The sequence below is a fragment of the Salvelinus fontinalis genome, chromosome 1, assembly GCF_029448725.1.
Source record: "Salvelinus fontinalis isolate EN_2023a chromosome 1, ASM2944872v1, whole genome shotgun sequence".
Classification (NCBI taxonomy): domain Eukaryota; kingdom Metazoa; phylum Chordata; class Actinopteri; order Salmoniformes; family Salmonidae; genus Salvelinus; species Salvelinus fontinalis.
In genome coordinates, this window is record NC_074665.1 from 80293336 (window position 1) to 80311363 (window position 18028).

The following is an 18028-nucleotide window of genomic DNA, read 5'->3' on the forward strand; positions in this document are numbered from 1 at the left end:
TCTCACCACACCATCTGATATAAATCACCCACGGTGGCTTCACCACATGAAAGACCAACGCCAGCCTCAAGCAGCTGTTGCTCTGTAGACTGATTGCCTACGGTGTGTGTGTGTGTGTGTGTGTGTGTGTGTGTGTGTGTGTGTGTGTGTGTGTGTGTGTGTGTGTGTGTGTGTGTGTGTGTGTGTGTGTGTGTGTGTGTGTGTGTGTGTGTGTGTGTGTGTGTGTGTGTGACTGGGTTGTTAGAGGAGTGTGTGTGTGTGTGTGTGTCCACGTGTGTGTCTGTCTGACTGCCCACAGAGAGGCTGAGGGACGCTGCATATTAGAGAACAATATCATCTCTACCCGTCTCCGAGTTAAAAAGCTCAGTACATCTTGGAAATACAGCCAGGCAGACATTTTCCTCATCGCTGTGAGCGAAATGCATTTTTTAATCTCTGCAGAAAATAGGTCATAGTTGTGAGCGCTAAATCTGCCATTTTCCCTACAAAATCTTTTTTAGGAAGTCTGTATATGGATGATGTCATTCAAAGGATGTTATCTCCCTTCCTGGGCTTCTGTGGTTGTTTCACTATTAGTTAACCAACCAGGAGAGACAGTGTGGTCAGTATTGACCAGAATGTATTCTGTTTGAGTGTATACTTTGCTTGTGCTTATAGACAATGATGTTTCATATTTGCAAAAGTATCAGGCACATGAGTGCATTGCAATGTTTTTCTTATGCAGACTGAGAATGGGGTTCAAATTGTGATTTTGAAATGTATTTTTAGTGTTTCAGGTAAGAAAGACAAGTCTTGGTATTTTTATCCACTTTTATTCTGCAATATGACCAATATTTTCTCATATTCAAGTGTGTATGAAAAAAAGTCACTGATTTCTTAAAAAGCTAAATACAATAAGCATTAGATCAAGGCACATACAAGACTGGGCCAAAGAGCATTCAATGCACTTTGGTTTTCAGTTCAGGAATTCTTGAAAGATGGGACAATTGTCCCGACTTTCAAGAATCCATGAGCAACTTTGTAAAGAACAATTAACTTTGAAATTGTGGTAACATAGAAGTAGTAGTGTCTTCAATCTGGAAAAAAATACAAAATACAAAATCATAATCATAAACAAGGAAATTGGTGACGTTTGTATTCAAAGGAAAGCCATTTTTTTCTCTACGTCCTTTTTTCTTGCCCTGTTTATATCTAGGCTATGTTTGAGGGCCAAGTTATGGTACAAGGTACTGGAGAATGGCATCCATTGTAGTTTAGCCAGATAGAGATATAGGGGGGTTGTCAACCTGTCCACCCTACATGGGTTAATATGTTAGGAGAGGGTCTCCTCTCCTCCCCTAAAGGTCTGTGTGCTTCATATGCCCTGTGCTGTGTTCTACAGGACTGCTTGACACACATACACATACTCACTCCCGCTCGCAAGCACAATCACAAGGACACGTGCAGACACACACACACACACACACACACACACACACACACACACACACACACACACACACACACACACACACACACACACACACACACACACACACACACACACACACACACACACACACACACACACACACACAAACGTGTTCTACCTGTGCTGTCTCTGTTTCTGTTTTTTCCAAACAGAAAAACTAAATGAATCCACACACTGAACAAAGCAAAGATGTAAAGCATGACACCTCCATATCTAGTCCATGTTTCCAGAGATACACCCCTCTGGGTCTCTCTGGCTAGGTACATGTAGGCGACTGCTCTCTGCTTGTCTCTCCTCAGAGGAAGAAGGCAACACAGCCTGCTGGCAGCCTGCTGTCTCGCTGCTTCGCCCTGGTTCTTCTTAGTTAATCAGCTGTGCCCTAGTTTTGATCATCATGTCATTTCTTTTGCCTTTTTGTTGTTATCGAACAGCCACAAAAAGAGTGTGAAAGGAATGACCTGTGCTTTATTCTACAAGTCTGATTGTTCAACACAGCAATGAAAACCCACTTTCACAGTTGACAAGTCATCATATCTCAGTAGAACAGAGTTTGTTTTTTTATACTTGGTTGTTAGGTAACCTTAAGCCAAAGGAAATACAGTACAAATTACTAAAAAACCCTAAAATATAGAATTGCAGTTTTAATTACAACATACACTGACCTGCGGCTCAGTGATGGGCCTACTGTCTGCAATGTGAACCATGTTTGTTCTCCTCTTCGTCATAAAATGTCCTTAAATATAAATTATATGGGCAAATGTACAGAAGAACATTGCTTTCCCAATCAGTCTTTTAGATCCAGTGTTTTATAACAATGTCTTATAGCCACTTAGTTTCAAGTCATCACCGAACGCACTCATTTATAATAAAATGTTCTGCGTTATCAATATCATGAATGGGAGTGGTCTGAATCAGGTATTCCACTGTCTCTGTAGCTCCTGTTGCTAATACTGGTCTCGCTGTGCGGGCTTTTGTACAGACTCAATCCATTCGGAGGGAAAATGGTATGTATCACAAACTCCTCTTTGGACACGGGCACGGGGTGTATAGGGATCATCTGGAAAGAGGCCTCTCGTATCTCCAAGATCGAGGTATCCTTCTTCGTCCCCGCCTCTGCGTAATCGTCCTTCCTCCGTCGGCCCTTGTTGTAGGTGCAATTCCTGGAAAACAGCGAACCCTTCCTGTGCACGTACCAGCACACGATCGCCAGCATTATCATTGCCAACAGAGCCACAGCCCCTCCGATGATCGCGGCTAAAGGCAGACTGGAATTGTTGTAAGGCTCCTTTTCCTGCTCGCGGTTCAGAGTGGTGGTGGGGTTGTAGGCCTTCAGAGAACTGGTCTCTGTCTCAATGCAAACCGGCGTCTCATCCGACAGGTAAATGTTGCTGGTCTCCATGGGAACCATGCATATCCTGTATGAGGATTCCGGTTCTAGAGCTGTTAGGAGGTACTCCGTCTTCTCCCCCTGTACGATGGTCTCCGTGATGGAACCGAACGAAGGGTTGTGGCCCAGTTTTAACCAGCTGAGCCTTAGGGCAGTCATGGGTACAGAAACCCTCCAGGAGATGTGCACTGTCTCTGCACTGCTCGACTTCACGCTGATCCTGATGATCTTTCTACCTGATGGTGTCGTAGTACTGCGGTGGTTCTTACTCAGTTCAGGCATTTTCACCACTGGTCTTTTAGTGACAAAGGAGGGCCATTGTGGATGTGAGGGGGGTAAGGTGTTAGAGACGGTGCTGGTCTCGAAGGTAGGGGCCCCCTGGCTCCCGCCCAAGTCAGAGCCTCCACAGTCAAACAAGTCAGTAGACAGATCCTTTATAGCCATGCCCTTCACCTTGTCCGGCCCCTGGCACATAAACCCTCGAACGTTGACTTTTGTCGGCAGCGACCTTAACCAGTCTCTCACCCACTTCATCCGGCAAGTACACTGCCATGGGTTGTTACGGAGCAGGAGCTGCGTGAGGTTATCCAGGTCTTCAAACACTCCTTGAGGCAGACTGCTCAGGTTGTTGCCCGATAGATCCAGTCGATACAGCTGCCTGAGGAAAGCGAAAGCCCCGGCCGGTACCCGGTTGATGTGGTTGTCTTGGAGCTGCAATTTTTCAAGACTGGTTCCCGGTAAGTTAGCCGGCGGAGACGTCAGTGTGTTTCTCACCAGGGACAGCTCGGTGAGATTAATCAGGTTGATGAAGGCCATCTCGCCGATGCCACGGTTGTTGAGTAGGTTCCCGTCCAGGACGAGTCTCTTTAGGTTGATCAGGTCCTGGAGGGACGCCTCCGATATCGACGAGATCCGGTTGTCGTCGAAGCGCAGCTCCTCGATGGTCTGCGGAAGGCCGGACGGGATGGTGCTCAGGTGGTTCCTGGACAGAAAAAGTAATCTCAGGTGGTTGCTGTCCCTGAACGCTCCCTCCTCGATGCTAACCGCCGAGACAGAGTTATCATCCAGGTGTAGCTCCTCGATCAGTGGGATCTGACCCAGCGATGCATGCGTAATCATCCGAATATTATTCTCCTGTAGATGCAGCTCTTTGACTCCTATCGGCAGGTTTTGGGGGAACTCGTCCAGATTATTACAGTACAGATAGATCTTCTCTACATTGCTTAGCCTCTTCAGGTCGGTGGGAATACCAGCACTCTTGATCCTGTTGTTTTGGAGGAAGAGTACAGTAGCATCCAGCGGAATGCCGGTAGGAATAGAGGTGAGGCCTCGATCATTACAGTAGATGAAGGTCCCATCACACCGGCAGGCCGAGGGGCAGGAGGCTGAGGTCACCAGAGGGTTAGCCAGACCCAGGAGTAGTCCTACTCTGGTCAGGAAGAGGAGGAAGTTCTTGCATTGGGCGGTCATCTTGTTTGGAGGTTGTGGCGTCTGGTGTAGCCTGGCAGTGTGATCACTCAGGAACCCTTGGGGAGGAGACAGAAGGGTAATGTTAATGCACAAGGCCTTTAAAGGGAAGCCAACATTCTTGTTTCTAGTAATTGCTGTTTGCTTGAATTGTGTTGCCTCAAGCTCTTTCCGCAATAAACGTTCTGCAATATATTATATTGTTTGTAGGCCCTATGCAGACTGTTAAATTGATATAAATTGTTACTATTACGATTTACCAAACACAGAAAATGAATTAAAGCAACTAGCGAGGCTAAAACTACTTTGAGTGCAAAGGGCTGTTTTCAAGGAACACACATAACGTTAGTATGTACATTCTCATTAGATTTTGGAAACTTCACAAGTTTACAATGTTTTTCCCTTTTCCTCATTTCTTGTTTGTAGATAAGAAAATCCTTTAACATCTGGCCTCTCTTCTGAATTCAATCCCTGTGCTTGGGCTTTAGCTTGTAAAATGTAATAGCTTGGCCTTGGTTGTTTTACACGTTTCTGTATCTTTCTCAAGGCTGCCTTTCATTGCTGCTAGAGTGTGTGTGTGTGTGTGGGGGGGGGCATGAACAAAGTCAGGCCTTGTAAATGAATTGTTGTGAAAACGTGTCTCTTGCTCTCTGTCTTACATTCTTACATTCATCTGGCCTAGAGCTCACAAGGTGGTAGAAACGTTTCTATTTACAGAAACTAAAGGAGAAAAACGGAAAACATTCCTCAAGAAATAACCATGTCAGTAGAACAAGTCTTCAGAGGGAGATTCTCTGCTGGTCAGATTCCTAGGTAGCAGTGGCAGTGCTTTGCAGATGTGGAACGATGTAAACCAAACTGCACTCATCAGTCATCCATTCACTAACTACATGGCTGAACTGTTCAGTGCTTGGCTGTGACTGGTAGCAATAACTGATTTAGAGCAGTTAATATTGCATGAATAATCACATTTCAGTTACCTTTTAGCACAGCAGTATATCTGTAAGTAGAAGTTGTCATGTGCTGTTTCTCTATATATAGCCACAAACACCAAGGAAACAACAAACTATTTCTTAACTAGCACTGCAACAACAAGAGGTCATGACCTCAAATTAATATGGCAAAACAGTAGGTGCAAACTGCTTGTCTGTCTTTCTCCTTCAGTTTATACTGTGACCAGTGAAGTGTGGTTTCCCTTTTAATTAGACAAGTACTGATTTATTACTTTAATTAAGCATTCATGTACTGACCTCTCCTTCCACCACGTCTCATTAGAAAACACACACACAAACACACATACACACACACACACACACACACACACACACACACACACACACACACACACACACACACACACACACACACACACACACACACACACACACACACACACACACACACACACACACACACCATTATTAGAAACCTTGGTTTCGTCAGTGAGGCGTAAAGAAGCCACAGCCAACATCCAATCATAGCTGTCATACCTGAAGGATCCGTAAATAATCCTTCTGCAGCCACACAAGAATCCTTTCCCCGTCCAGCAGATGGAGATGTATGTTGAAATCTTCTCTATTAATCCTTTTCAGAAAGGAAAAGTCTATTAGCGTAGTAAGAGAGAGAAGGTTATATTGTGACCCCGGTCAGTGTGTTTGAACTAAACTGATCCGCGTTTGTTCGCTGACCCTCCTCTTGTGTTGTCAGCCTGCTCAGGCCTCTCAGGCCATCAAAGGTTTTGCCATGGAAGATAAGCCAGTAGAAAAAGCATCTCCACTCAGACTGAAAGACAAAGCTGCAGTCTTCCTCCTCTCAAAAGCACAAGATTTCGGGGGTGGGGGGTAATATTAAAAAGGAACGTCCCAATGGTAGTAGTAGTAGTAGTAGTAGAGCCCTTGTATCGTCCAACTCAGCAACTCCAATAACCCAAAATGAGATTTCTTTGTGTTACATAGAGGCCCCCGCCTCTTAGGGAAGAGATTTGAAGCTGATGTTAGGTCCTCTCAGGAAAGGGGAGGGTAACTCCAGCAGGCTCTCCACAGAAAAGAAAAGAATACCCAAAGCTGGACTGAGCCATGCCAATACCAACCCTGCTTCCAAAGACTCACTCCAGGGCTGTATCACTTATGTACTCCAGCCTTGCAGGAAACACAGAATGCCGTTTTCCATGAATCCAGGGCTAGGGAAGTTCTAGATACTCCAGTAACAGAGTGGTACGTACTCCTCAGGAGACCCGTGGACGACAGGACAATGGTAGGATCGCTTCTCCCAGGCCCAGCCTCGTAGTAGCTTGTTCCCTTATGGCCACACACCTGCTCTCTGGACCATGCTGTGTCCTGCTTCTATTCCTGTACCCACACTATTCTGCATTGGTTGGTTCTCTGAAAAACAGCCAGAGACAGAGATCAACGTTATTTAACATCCATAGGCAATTAGCAATCAATGTAACATCTGTCAGACAGACAGTGTGTGTAAGTATGAGGAGGGAAGGGAAATCATTGGGAAACGTCCCTGGTCAAAAGTAATGCACTTTATAGGGATCAGGGTTCCATTTGAGACACAGATTTCAAGGTTAATGGATGTCATATGGCTTGCTGCCTGGCCTAAATGCAAAGAAACACACAGCATGGTGCCATTAAGTCTACCTCTGTCTGTTGAACTCCTTCTTCTTTCCTTCATTCTCATCAAACAATGCATGTCTTTTTAAATTATAGAGGACAATGCTATAGGGAAATTCAGAATTAATGAAAGGTGGATTCAGAAATCTCTAACAGAGAAGAGGTTGTGAAGATCCTATTTATTCCATGTTAAATCTCTGTATATGCTAAATCTCTGTATAGGCTAAATCTCTGTGTAGGCTAAATCTCTGTGTAGACTAAATCTCTTTATAGGTTAAATCTCTGTATAGGTTAAATCTCTGTGTAGGCTAAATCTCTGTGTAGGCTAAATCTCTGTATAGGCTAAATCTCTATGTAGGTTAAATCTCTGTATAGGCTAAATCTCTGTGTAGGCTAAATCTCTATGTAGGCTAAATCTCTGTGTAGGCTAAATCTCTATGTAGGCTAAATCTCTGTATAGGCTAAATCGTGAGGAATACAACATCTATCAACAGCACACATGGTATGAACACTATCAGGGATGAGATGGGTTTGCTTATGGGAGTTGAGACTGAGTCAAAGCCCCTAAAGCTTATTAAATGTATCTGTAGATCAGAGGGATTTATTTTGCTTTGCCTGAATTAGCTTGGGAGAAAAGCCTGTGCTGCTTCTCTTTGATAGTGGACATAGTTGGTGAGACCCAGATTAACCGCTGTGTTCACTGTGGATTTTTTTTTTTAAAGATAAAACGTTTTTCTCCCCCCTAGCAGCTTGCTCAACCGTGATTGTGTGCATTGCCCTTTCCTCCCCCCTAACCCTAATATCAGCCCCTCCACTCCAGCACCACCCCCCATCTTTTCTGTGGTGATGGTAGAAAAGAATGTCTTTCCATATGAAAAGCGTCAGTGATCTAGACCCCTGTTTCCCTCTTGTTCCCTCCTGTCTTGCTCAGTTCACTGCCTCAGCTGACACTGCTTCGTTTTTCAACCGGAGCTGATGCTTCATTCTGGCTTGTGTCCTAAATGGCACCCTATTCGCGATATAGTGCAGTACTTTTTCAAAAGTAGTTCACTATGTAGGGAATAGGGTGCCATTTGGAACGAAGACTTGGCCTCTGAGTTTCTGACTAAGATTAAAGAATGCAATCTGCTCTGTTCTCAGAAAAGAAAAGGGGTCGTTTCTAGACAGAAGCTATGACCAGAGCAACACGCCCCTGAGCAAGGCCCCCTAAGGCGGCCTCTCGCTCCTGAGTGAAATGAAACTCCCTCCTCTGTTCACACTGCTCAGAAATGTACATGTGAGTTGAAGCTCATTTGAAAGGCTCATGAATACAACTGGGCCAGCCACCCCACCCGTGTCCCAGCATCACCTTTCGCCCTTACTTTCACCCCACCCTCCCTCCATCAATCCCTCCCTCACACACACACACACTCTCTCCCTCACACACACACTTTCTCCCTCACACACACACTCTCTCCCTCACACACACACACACTCTCTCCCTCACACACACACTCTCTCCCTCACACACACACTCTCTCCCTCACACACACACTCTCTCCCTCACACACACACTCTCTCCCTCAGGCACACACTCTCTCCCTCACACACACACTCTCTCCCTCACACACACACTCTCTCCCTCACACACACACTCTCTCCCTCACACACACACTCTCTCCCTCACACACACACTCTCTCCCTCACACACACGTGTTGTACTTCTATCCTCGTGGGGACCTAAAATGTATTTCCATTCAATATCCTATTTTCGCTAACCCTAAACCTAACCCTTACCCTAACCTCAACCCTAAACTTAACCTGTGACCCTAACCCAAAACGTAACTCCTAACCACTAACCACTAACCACTAACGCCTGACCCTAACCCTAATCCTTGCCCTAACCCTAATTGTAACCCTAAATCTAACTCCAAAGCTTCAAATAGCCTTTGTCCTTATGGGGATGTGGGAAATTTCCCCATGAGGGAGAATTTTCCTTGTTTTATTATCCTTGTGGGGACGTTGGGGGATTTTAGGTCCCCACAAGGATAGAAGAACCAACCCATACAGACACACACACACCCTCTCTTTTAACAACCTACTACTATGAATGCACCTTATATTAAACTTGGCCCGCTGGTGTTAAAAATAGAACTTACTCTGCCAAGTTAATGTTATGTTTCCCCTGACAACACAATGGCATTATGTCCTTACATGTACCTCGCTCTGCTCTCTGCTAAAGAGTGTGTGTGTGTGTGTGTGTGTGTGTGTGTGTGTGTGTGTGTGTGTGTGTGTGTGTGTGTGTGTGTGTGTGTGTGTGTGTGTGTGTGTGTGTGTGTGTGTGTGTGTGTGTGTGTGTGTGTGTGTGTGTGCGTGCGTGTGTGTGTGTGTCTGTGTTCCACTAGCTGCCATTTAAGTGTGCTCCTGTAGAACATGGACGAGAGTGGGCAATTTAACACCTGTAGCCTATGGAGAAGATTATGGAAATGAGAGGCTTGTAACCCGATTACAGCTCCAGTCCTGAGATGCTGCTGTCTGATGACCACACGCGCACACACACACACACACACACACACACACACACACACACACACACACACACACACACACACACACACACACACACACACACACACACACACACACACACACACACACACACATACACACACACACACACACACACACACACACAGTCTTGTACAGCCGAACTTGTGGGGACACACAATTCAGTCCCATTCAAAATCCTATTTTCCCTAACCCCTAACACTAAACCTAAGAGTACTCTTACCCGAACCCGAACCTTAACCGAAAAACCTAACCTTAACCCTAAACCTAACCCTTGCTCCGAACCCTAAAACTAACCCTAGCTCCTAACCCTAAACCTAATTCTAACCCTAACACTAGTTCTAATCTTAACACTAGACCACCTAGAAATAGAATTTGACCTTGTAGGGACCAACAAAATGTCCCCCAGTTGGTCACAATTTTGTTTGTTTACTATTCTTGTAAGGACTTCTGGTCCCCACGTCCACACTGACACACCACTCTCTCTTTCTCTCTCTCTCTCTCTCTTAATTCAATTTCAATTCAATTTAAGGGGCTTTATTGGCATGGGAAACATATGTTTACATTGCCAAAGCAGGTGAAATAGAAAATAAACTAAAGTTAAATAAACAATAAAAAATGAACAGAAACATTACACTCACAGAAGTTCCAAAAGAATAAAGACATTTCAAATGTCATATTATGTGTCGTAACGATGTGTTGCTCTCATAGAGAGAGACAAAGACAAAGGATTTGACTTTTTTTTAATGCATATAGTGATTAAAATCATGGAGCAACCTTCCTGGCTTGTCACCCAGTCTCACCCTAACATGATGACTGCCACTGACTCAGTGTCCAGCCTACAGTGAAAGGAACAGGTGACATGTTACTAATGTAAGACTGACGCTAGTCCATGTGCACAGGGCTGGGGAAAGACACAACATTTATTTTGCATGATGCGCTGAACCTAGAGTCCCTTTTTAAAAAGAGTTGCTATTATTGGGAGAGTTCTGGGAATAGGTTAGAGTTCTGGCTGAGGTAGGGAGGTGGTGTTTGTTTTGGTGGTGTGGTCTGTTTAATAGTATTGAGACTATTTTTGTGGTGTGCTGCCAGGTAGTGTTCCTCTCTGAACCAAGTATGGGCTGTCCTTCACGGTTAGTGCAGACAGCTTGAGTCCCTGGCCTGGTTGGCTTCTTGGCTGCCTTTTTCCACGCTTATCGGGTTTCTCACCGGGGTGGCTTCATTCTATTGTTCATTACAAGACAAGCAGGAGGGCCCTCTGCTCTGGGAGATGTCCACTGAGGGGATTTGGATTAGATGTTCAAAGGTTTTGGTCAATCGTTTTAATAGCGTTCTCATATATGAATTAATTAATTTTGTAGAGCTTTGTTTTTATACTGTATAGTTTTTTTGATCTATAGACACAAACACACACACATCCACTTCTTCCCCAACACACACACACACACACACACACACACACACACACACACACACACACACACACACACACACACACACACACACACACACACACACACACACACACACACACACACACACACACACACACACACACACACACACATACACTTCTTCCCCAACACACACACCAATGCTTTTAACAGTGATGTGAGGTGGAAAAGGGTGCAGGGTTTTTTGGGTGATGGATGTCTCTCCCTATCGTCCTAATAAGCTCCTCCTATAGACGGCAGGAGATTTTTGTAAACCGCCATAACTGGCTTCCGCTCCAATGAATGTGGACTAGCAAAATTTGTATGATTGTATGTTGACACACACACACACAAACACTTTCAGCTAGCGGAGGGAAAAATAATGTCAAAGATTGACACAAAACCACAGGACGTGATAGATTATAGCCACAGCTAGAGAGATTTAAGTCTAGAATAACAAGTTCTGCATCCCAAATGGTAACCCATTCCCTATATACACTAGAGCCCTATGAGCCCTGGTCAAAATTAGTGCATTATATTGGGAATATACAGATGTAGGATCTTAATTTGATCACTCTGGTGCAGGGGAAATGTTAAACTCGTAGTGTATTTTAGGATTAAAAGGGCTTCGGAAGCTTGTCATTTCCACTTCGAAATTTCAGATGTAATTTTCCCTTACGAAAAATGTATCAACCCTTACAAAAATGTCTGTTAATTATAATCCACATAATAATTCACATGTCCTGTTGCTGCATGATTATTTTTATGCTGTAGCAAACTGGCTCAAATTAAGATCCTACATCTGTAGTGCCATTTGAGACGCAGCCAAGGGCCTAAGACATATGCCCTCTGGACATAGATCCCAGAGAGAAAGAAAGAGATTTGGGAAAACTGAAGCAATTTGGAAACAATTTCATGGCTGTCAAGAAGTATTTTAGATTAAAACGTCTTTTTTAGTTTCTTTACAAAGTAAGTGATAAAATTACATGGACTGAATTATTAGAGGAAACAGTTAAAATTACCAAAGTTTCTGTGGTTAAATATTCAAGGGTTATAGAATTTATTTAAATCACTGTATAGTTCTCCATTGGGAAATCAATGATGTATTTGTACGTGTTGTAGTTTATTTATTTAGATAAGACAACATAGTTACAGATAGATTGCAACTACACACATAGCATGCTATGGAAATACTGTTGGTTGGTCAGAAGCTTAGAAGTGAGGCTGAGTCTTGCATTTAACATCTTGGAAGATAAATATACATTTTAGTCAAAAGGAAAAACAACAACCATAGAATTTAGAATTAGAATTCCCAGTTTAATTTGTTTTAGAATGTAGACTGTAGGTTATACCTTTTATTGATGTTTACCCTTACTGTCAGTTTATTTATTTTGTTTCCTTTCTGCTTCTGGCTTTGATTTTAGAGGAACAGATTTTTTATTCTTTAGGATAAATAATAGATTATTTTACTGTACCCCCAGGCACCTTCGCCAGCTGTCTCCATTTGTCACTATTCTAAGTAATTGTTAGAAAAAGAGAAAGCGTGAGCGAGGAGGGCCTACTGTGTCTACTGTGGAGCTACTGGGGCCCACTGGGTCTTACCCAGGCCTATTGGGGTGCAAGACACAAAAGAACATTCATGAATGCATCTGAATTCACAGTGAGGAAGACAGACAGGCAGGCCGTGTTTCAGAAAGAGAATCTATCATAGTTTAGTTTCAGGGATTTAGGTTTGGTGCATAACCTCCCTTCTGTTGTCATCAGTTAGATGGGATGAACAACAACACTGTTACCAGATCATTTGGGGCTATAGAGCAGAGAGAGGGGATAGAGGAGGAAAGGGGTCTGGGGATGACGGGTGGTCTATAGAGGAGAGAGTGAGATAGAAAGAGAGCGAGAGTGAGGTCTGTGGTAGACGGGTGTCTCTCCATTGTAACGCTCTAAAAGGAAAGCTGCATGCTTTTTACCACACGGGGGTGGTAGGCACTGCAAGATGGAGGAACCAGCCATGTGTGTGTGTGTGTGTGTGTGTGTGTGCGTGCGTGCGTGCGTGCGTGCGTGCGTGTGTGTGTGTGTGTGTGTGTGTGGACTGGTGCTTGGCTGTGTAGGTTGTAATCGACTAACAGAACCACTGTCAAGGAATGGGGGCTACTACTGTTCTAAAGGACAGCAGGCATGGGCATGGACAGCCAGGGCCTTAGCTTATTATACTGTAACCACTGTCAAGGAATGGGGGCTACTACTGTTCTAAAGGACAGCAGGCATGGGCATGGACAGCCAGGGCCTTAGCTTATTATATTGTAACCACTGTCAAGGAATGGGGGCTACTACTGTTCTAAAGGACAGCAGGCATGGGCATGGACAGCCAGGGCCTTAGCTTATTATACTGTAACCACTGTCAAGGAATGGGGGCTACTACTGTTCTAAAGGACAGCAGGCATGGGCATGGACAGCCAGGGCCTTAGCTTATTATACTGTAGGCCCTTTAGCCTACATTCCATGTTAACTCCCACATATTGGACTCAAGCAAATGAAAGGAATTGGGGTGCTTTGTGAGAAAAGCTCATTTTCCTTCTTGCCTTTTACATTTCTCTTCTTTATTCTCTTTATCTCTAAGTATAATTAATGATTTCATTCTGGTGGGATTGGAATTGGTGATTAAAAATAGCCTTATTGTTTCATTAATGATGGATGGAATTGAATTAGGCCTAAATGTTGAGAATACGATTACAAATGTAGAGAATAATTGATTGGATTTAGAAGTATTGTAAAGGGCCTATCTAATTCTAAAAATTACTGCCTCAGTTTAGTCAAAATAAAAAGTTAAAGCAAAAATGTATAATATCTTTGTCTAGTAGATGACACATGTATGTATGGTTGAACGTGATGTAAAGGGACTATCTATTTCTAATCATTACTTCCTCAGTTTAGTCAAAATGTCCAAGTTAAAAAGGCAACAAAAGACATGATCATATTATTCTCAGTCCTTTGTCTAGATAAACACATGTCTGTAGTGACCTGGTTAGCCTACTAGACTGATCTAATCCAGTTAAGGAGATTCTTCCCTGTGAAAACCAATTGACCAGTGACTTTGCCCTGGGGCAGTCCACACAGTAGAACAATAGGCTAGCTCTGTCTCCCTACCCTGCCTGACTGACAGACTGATGTAAACAGACCAGGCTACTTGTCAATAGCTAGTAGCCATTTTGTTTTTGTTTTATCAGTGATTAAGACTTGCTTTCATTAGTGTAGCCCGGAGCAGTGTATTGCTAAATAGAATGCTCTGGTGTAGCCTATTGGAATCAGACATGCTCTTGTGATATCCAGTTTTTTTCAGCTATCTGACAATAGCTACCATTTTGTTTTAATCTGTCGGGTATTACAGTAAAGTTACCTTTCAAGAACTTCCTTTTAAATGTGTAATCAGTTTGTATATTGAAACTACAGGCCTAGACATGTGGTTTTGATGTCCAGTTGTTTCTAATGTGAATTGTGTCCTGAATAGTGGATTGGGACTTAAACACCATTTCACCAAGATCAATGGCTGAGTTAATTTCATCACCCGATAGGCCTATAGCCCAACTACATGTCATCTGGCTTGCTGCCTTAGATGTTAGCAAATAACCAAGTCCTCAATACACACATAGGCTATGTCCCTATAACAACACTTTTGATCACAGGAAAGGTAACAAAACACAATTTCCAGTAGCCTTGTTCTTGCTACACTCTTAGAAAAAAGGGTTCCAAAAGGGTTCTTCAGTTGTCCCCATAGAAGAACCCTTTTTGGTTCCAGGTAGAACCCTTTTGGGTTCCATGTAAAGTTCTAACTGGAACCAAAATGGAACCAAAACCCTTTTGGGTTCCATGTAAAGTTCTAACTGGAACCAAAATGGTTCTACCTGGAACCAAAAAGGGTTATCCTATGGAGACAGCTGAAGAACCCTTTTAGGCTCTAAATAGCACCTTTTATTTCTAAAAATGTTAGTTTTTTCTAATCATAGATAAATAGCCAATACAAATCAAATCAAATTGTATTCGTCACATGCGCTGAATACAGTAGACCTTACCGTGAAATGCATACTTACAAGCCCTGAACCAACAATGCAGTTTAAAAAAGTAAGAACACCTGATTATTTAGTAGGCCTAATGCGCAGTTCAGTAACCTTGTGGTAATATTAGGTAGGCATATTTGATATTATTAGATAAATAGTCAATATCATTATTTTGATAATCCGTAGGATAAAATAGAGAATGCCAATTAAGACTGGACTTTCATTCACACTGACTACGCATCGTCTAATAGGCAAGCTACAGTATGTTGATCATAGGCTTAACATTAGTGTGGGAATCTGTTTGATGGAGACCTATTAAACCGATTACATAACCGGCTCAATCAGATAATGCTGGTGTTATCGTCTAACCAAACCGCGCTTCCTGACTTCTGCTGTAGTCTTATGGATAGAGACTATGGGTCATTATCTTAAGATATATGTGATTGGGACATGAACGAGCTATGATGTTGCCTCTAGCTTATCACTATCTATTTTATGGCGTATTATACGAACATAACTGACTCAACTGCATAGGGTTGGCGTGGAAAACAACGCACCGAAATGTGAGCAGGCTCCGGGTATGTGGCTATGGCATGCGGAGAGGGAGAGGAGCTTGTATGTTTATTGCGCACACAGAAAGAACACACCACACATCGAAATGCAGCTTGGCTACCCCTAACACCATTTGTGGTGAAAACGCACATGATGCACATGGAAAATTCCCTCACAAAAGTCGAGTTGATCCATGTCGCTGAGCTTGTTGTGGCGGTGGGAGAGGAGAGAAGAGCGAGACAAACTCCCACCGTCTGCGAGAGCTGCATTTAGCGGAGTTTTCCCATCGTCTTAAGCTGCCCTCCGTGACAAACCTCCGCTCTCCTTCTCTACCAGATCAGCATCGTAATTAACTACACTCACTGGGGTGTCTTCCAGCTCCTCCGAAGCTTGCTAGGCTACACTCTTAGAAAAAAAGGTGTTATCTAGAACCTAAAAGAGTTCTCCGGCTGTCCCCATAGTGGAACCCTTTGAATAACCCTTTTTGGTTCTAGGTAGAACCATGTTGACTTCCCTGTATAACCCTTTCCACAGAGGGTTGACATGAAACCCAAAATAGTTCTACATGGAACCAAAAAGAGTTGTACCTGGAACCAAAAAGGGTTATCCTATGCGGACAGCCGAAGAACCCTTTTGGAACCCTTTTTTTCTAAGAGTGCCAGATGCTTAGACCGCTCATTCTTCCCAGATATACCACTGTAAAAGTTTACAGTTTAGTGTTTGTCTTTTATGCAGTTATATCTCCACGATTCATTCCATTATACCTGCACCTTCGGAATCCCTCAGTAGGCTATCCATTTGTAATTTGAAAAATATCGTAGTGAATAAGGGATAGAAAGATACCTCCACGGTCCCTGTTGCTTCCTTCCGCTGGGGAGTTTAGAGGGTTTGGATAAAGACTGTATTTATTCGGATCAGTCTAGTCAGTCAGCCGTATGAACGAGCTAGCGGAGCGACATTGCGGTACTCCGTCTTCGTGGTTGGTAGAACTACTTGCAATGCGGAGAGAGGGACAGACAGACACGGAGGAAAAGGCTGCATTGCCGCCAGAGGTAAAATTGAGCTGCGAGCTGCTGGTTTCTCTCGGAACGTATTGTCTACCCTATCAGATAAAATATGCATTTGGCAAGAGACACACGTCTAGCAAAGGAGCCTTGTGTGTTGGAAAGTGACTAGAAAATTAAGAATATTAAGGAATAATCTATGTGTTTTAGTTTTATTTAGTGCTCTATATTCTGCATAATTATCAACTCTTTTCAGAACGAGTTTGATTTTGCTGTTATGAGCTGTGTGGTTGAATTATAGGCTATACAACCACATGCATACATTTTTTATGTTATTTGGGGTAAAATGCCCTCTTAAACGCTCACCATCAAACCAAAAAGAGATAAAAAAAAAAAAAAAAAATAATTCTGAAAGAAAACCGATAGCCTAGTGACAAGGCATAAACCCATAGCTGCAGAAATATTTATGATGGAAAATGTATGCAGCTGTCTTCATTTGAAATAACCAGAAATAGATTTCTTCAAATCTGCTCACTTTTTTATTTCCTTCTTTAGAAAAAGGGGGATACAGGAAAAGAGAAATGGAATAGAACTCCAGCACAACATTTAAAACACTTACCTCCTGAATGAACAAAGAAGTAAAAAAACAAATAAATATCCTCCCTAGAAAAGCAGACTGTAAAATAGAATATATTCCAATCCAAAACAGGGAGGATAGAACAAATCTTCAGATCCAAAAAGCCCAGTCTTGAACACCAGCCGAATGCTACAGTATAGCTCTGGTATCAGTTCTGTTGTCTGTCTGAAGCTGGAGCAGCAGTACTGGTCTGGTGTGTGTTTATTGGTCCTCACATACACACCACATACACACTCCAGTCCGCTGGCTGTGGTAAAGAGCCCAGCAATGGCAGGACAGATCGCTTGGGCAGAGCGCACTACAAGTGTGAACTTACATCAGCCTCTAGCGCTTCAATAGAGCTAGATAGATAGATGTCATCTGGGGGAGGGGCCTCGCTCGCTCTCTCCAGCTTGCTCGGTCCCCTCTCTCTCTCTCTCTCTCTCTCTCTCTCTCTCTCTCTCTCTCTCTCTCTCTCTCTCTCTCTCTCTCTCTCTCTCTCTCTCTCTCTCTCTCTCTCTCTCTCTCTCTCTCTCGCTCTCTCTCTGTCTGTGGTTGAGGGCGCAGTGTTATGTGTAGCCGCTAGGGGGAGTAGAAGAAAGGGATTGGACGTTCTGAGCCTATCGTATGCGAAGTGTGTGTGTAGCGGGAAACAGCAGTGAGAAGATGATGCTGCTCTGAAAGGAGAGGAAACGAGAGTACGCGCATTGCCCTGGCAGAGGGAGGGAGAGGATGGGAGTGTGTCAGGGAAATGTGGGTTGTACCGTATGTTTCACTTTTGTTTATAATCTATTTCACTTGCTTTGGCAATGTAAACATATGTTTCCCGTGCCAATAAAGCCCCTTAAATTGAAATTGAATTGAAATTGAAAGAGGGAGAG

General features: G+C 43.4%; 2 protein-coding genes across 2 annotated transcripts in view; one reads left to right on the plus strand and one right to left on the minus strand.

The window, feature by feature from the left end:
* The window catches only part of LOC129862734 (ADP-ribose glycohydrolase MACROD2-like), a 917737-nt gene that overhangs the window by 172410 nt on the left and 727299 nt on the right, over positions 1–18028 (plus strand). The gene's annotated exons all lie outside the window — the stretch shown is intronic.
* On the minus strand, positions 797–17498 carry LOC129862726 (leucine-rich repeat transmembrane protein FLRT3-like). Its single transcript, XM_055934641.1, has 3 exons — positions 17151–17498; positions 5816–6706; positions 797–4384 (listed from the first exon to the last, which is right to left on the minus strand). The coding sequence occupies exon 3, from the start codon at positions 4326–4328 to the stop codon at positions 2361–2363; it is 1968 nt and encodes a 655-aa protein (XP_055790616.1). The 5' UTR covers positions 4329–4384; positions 5816–6706; positions 17151–17498; the 3' UTR covers positions 797–2360.

Coding starts and splice junctions, on each gene's coding strand:
- LOC129862726 (XM_055934641.1), bottom strand. CDS start 4,328: ATGACCGCCCAATGCAAGAACTTCCTCCTCTTCCTGACCAGAGTAGGA.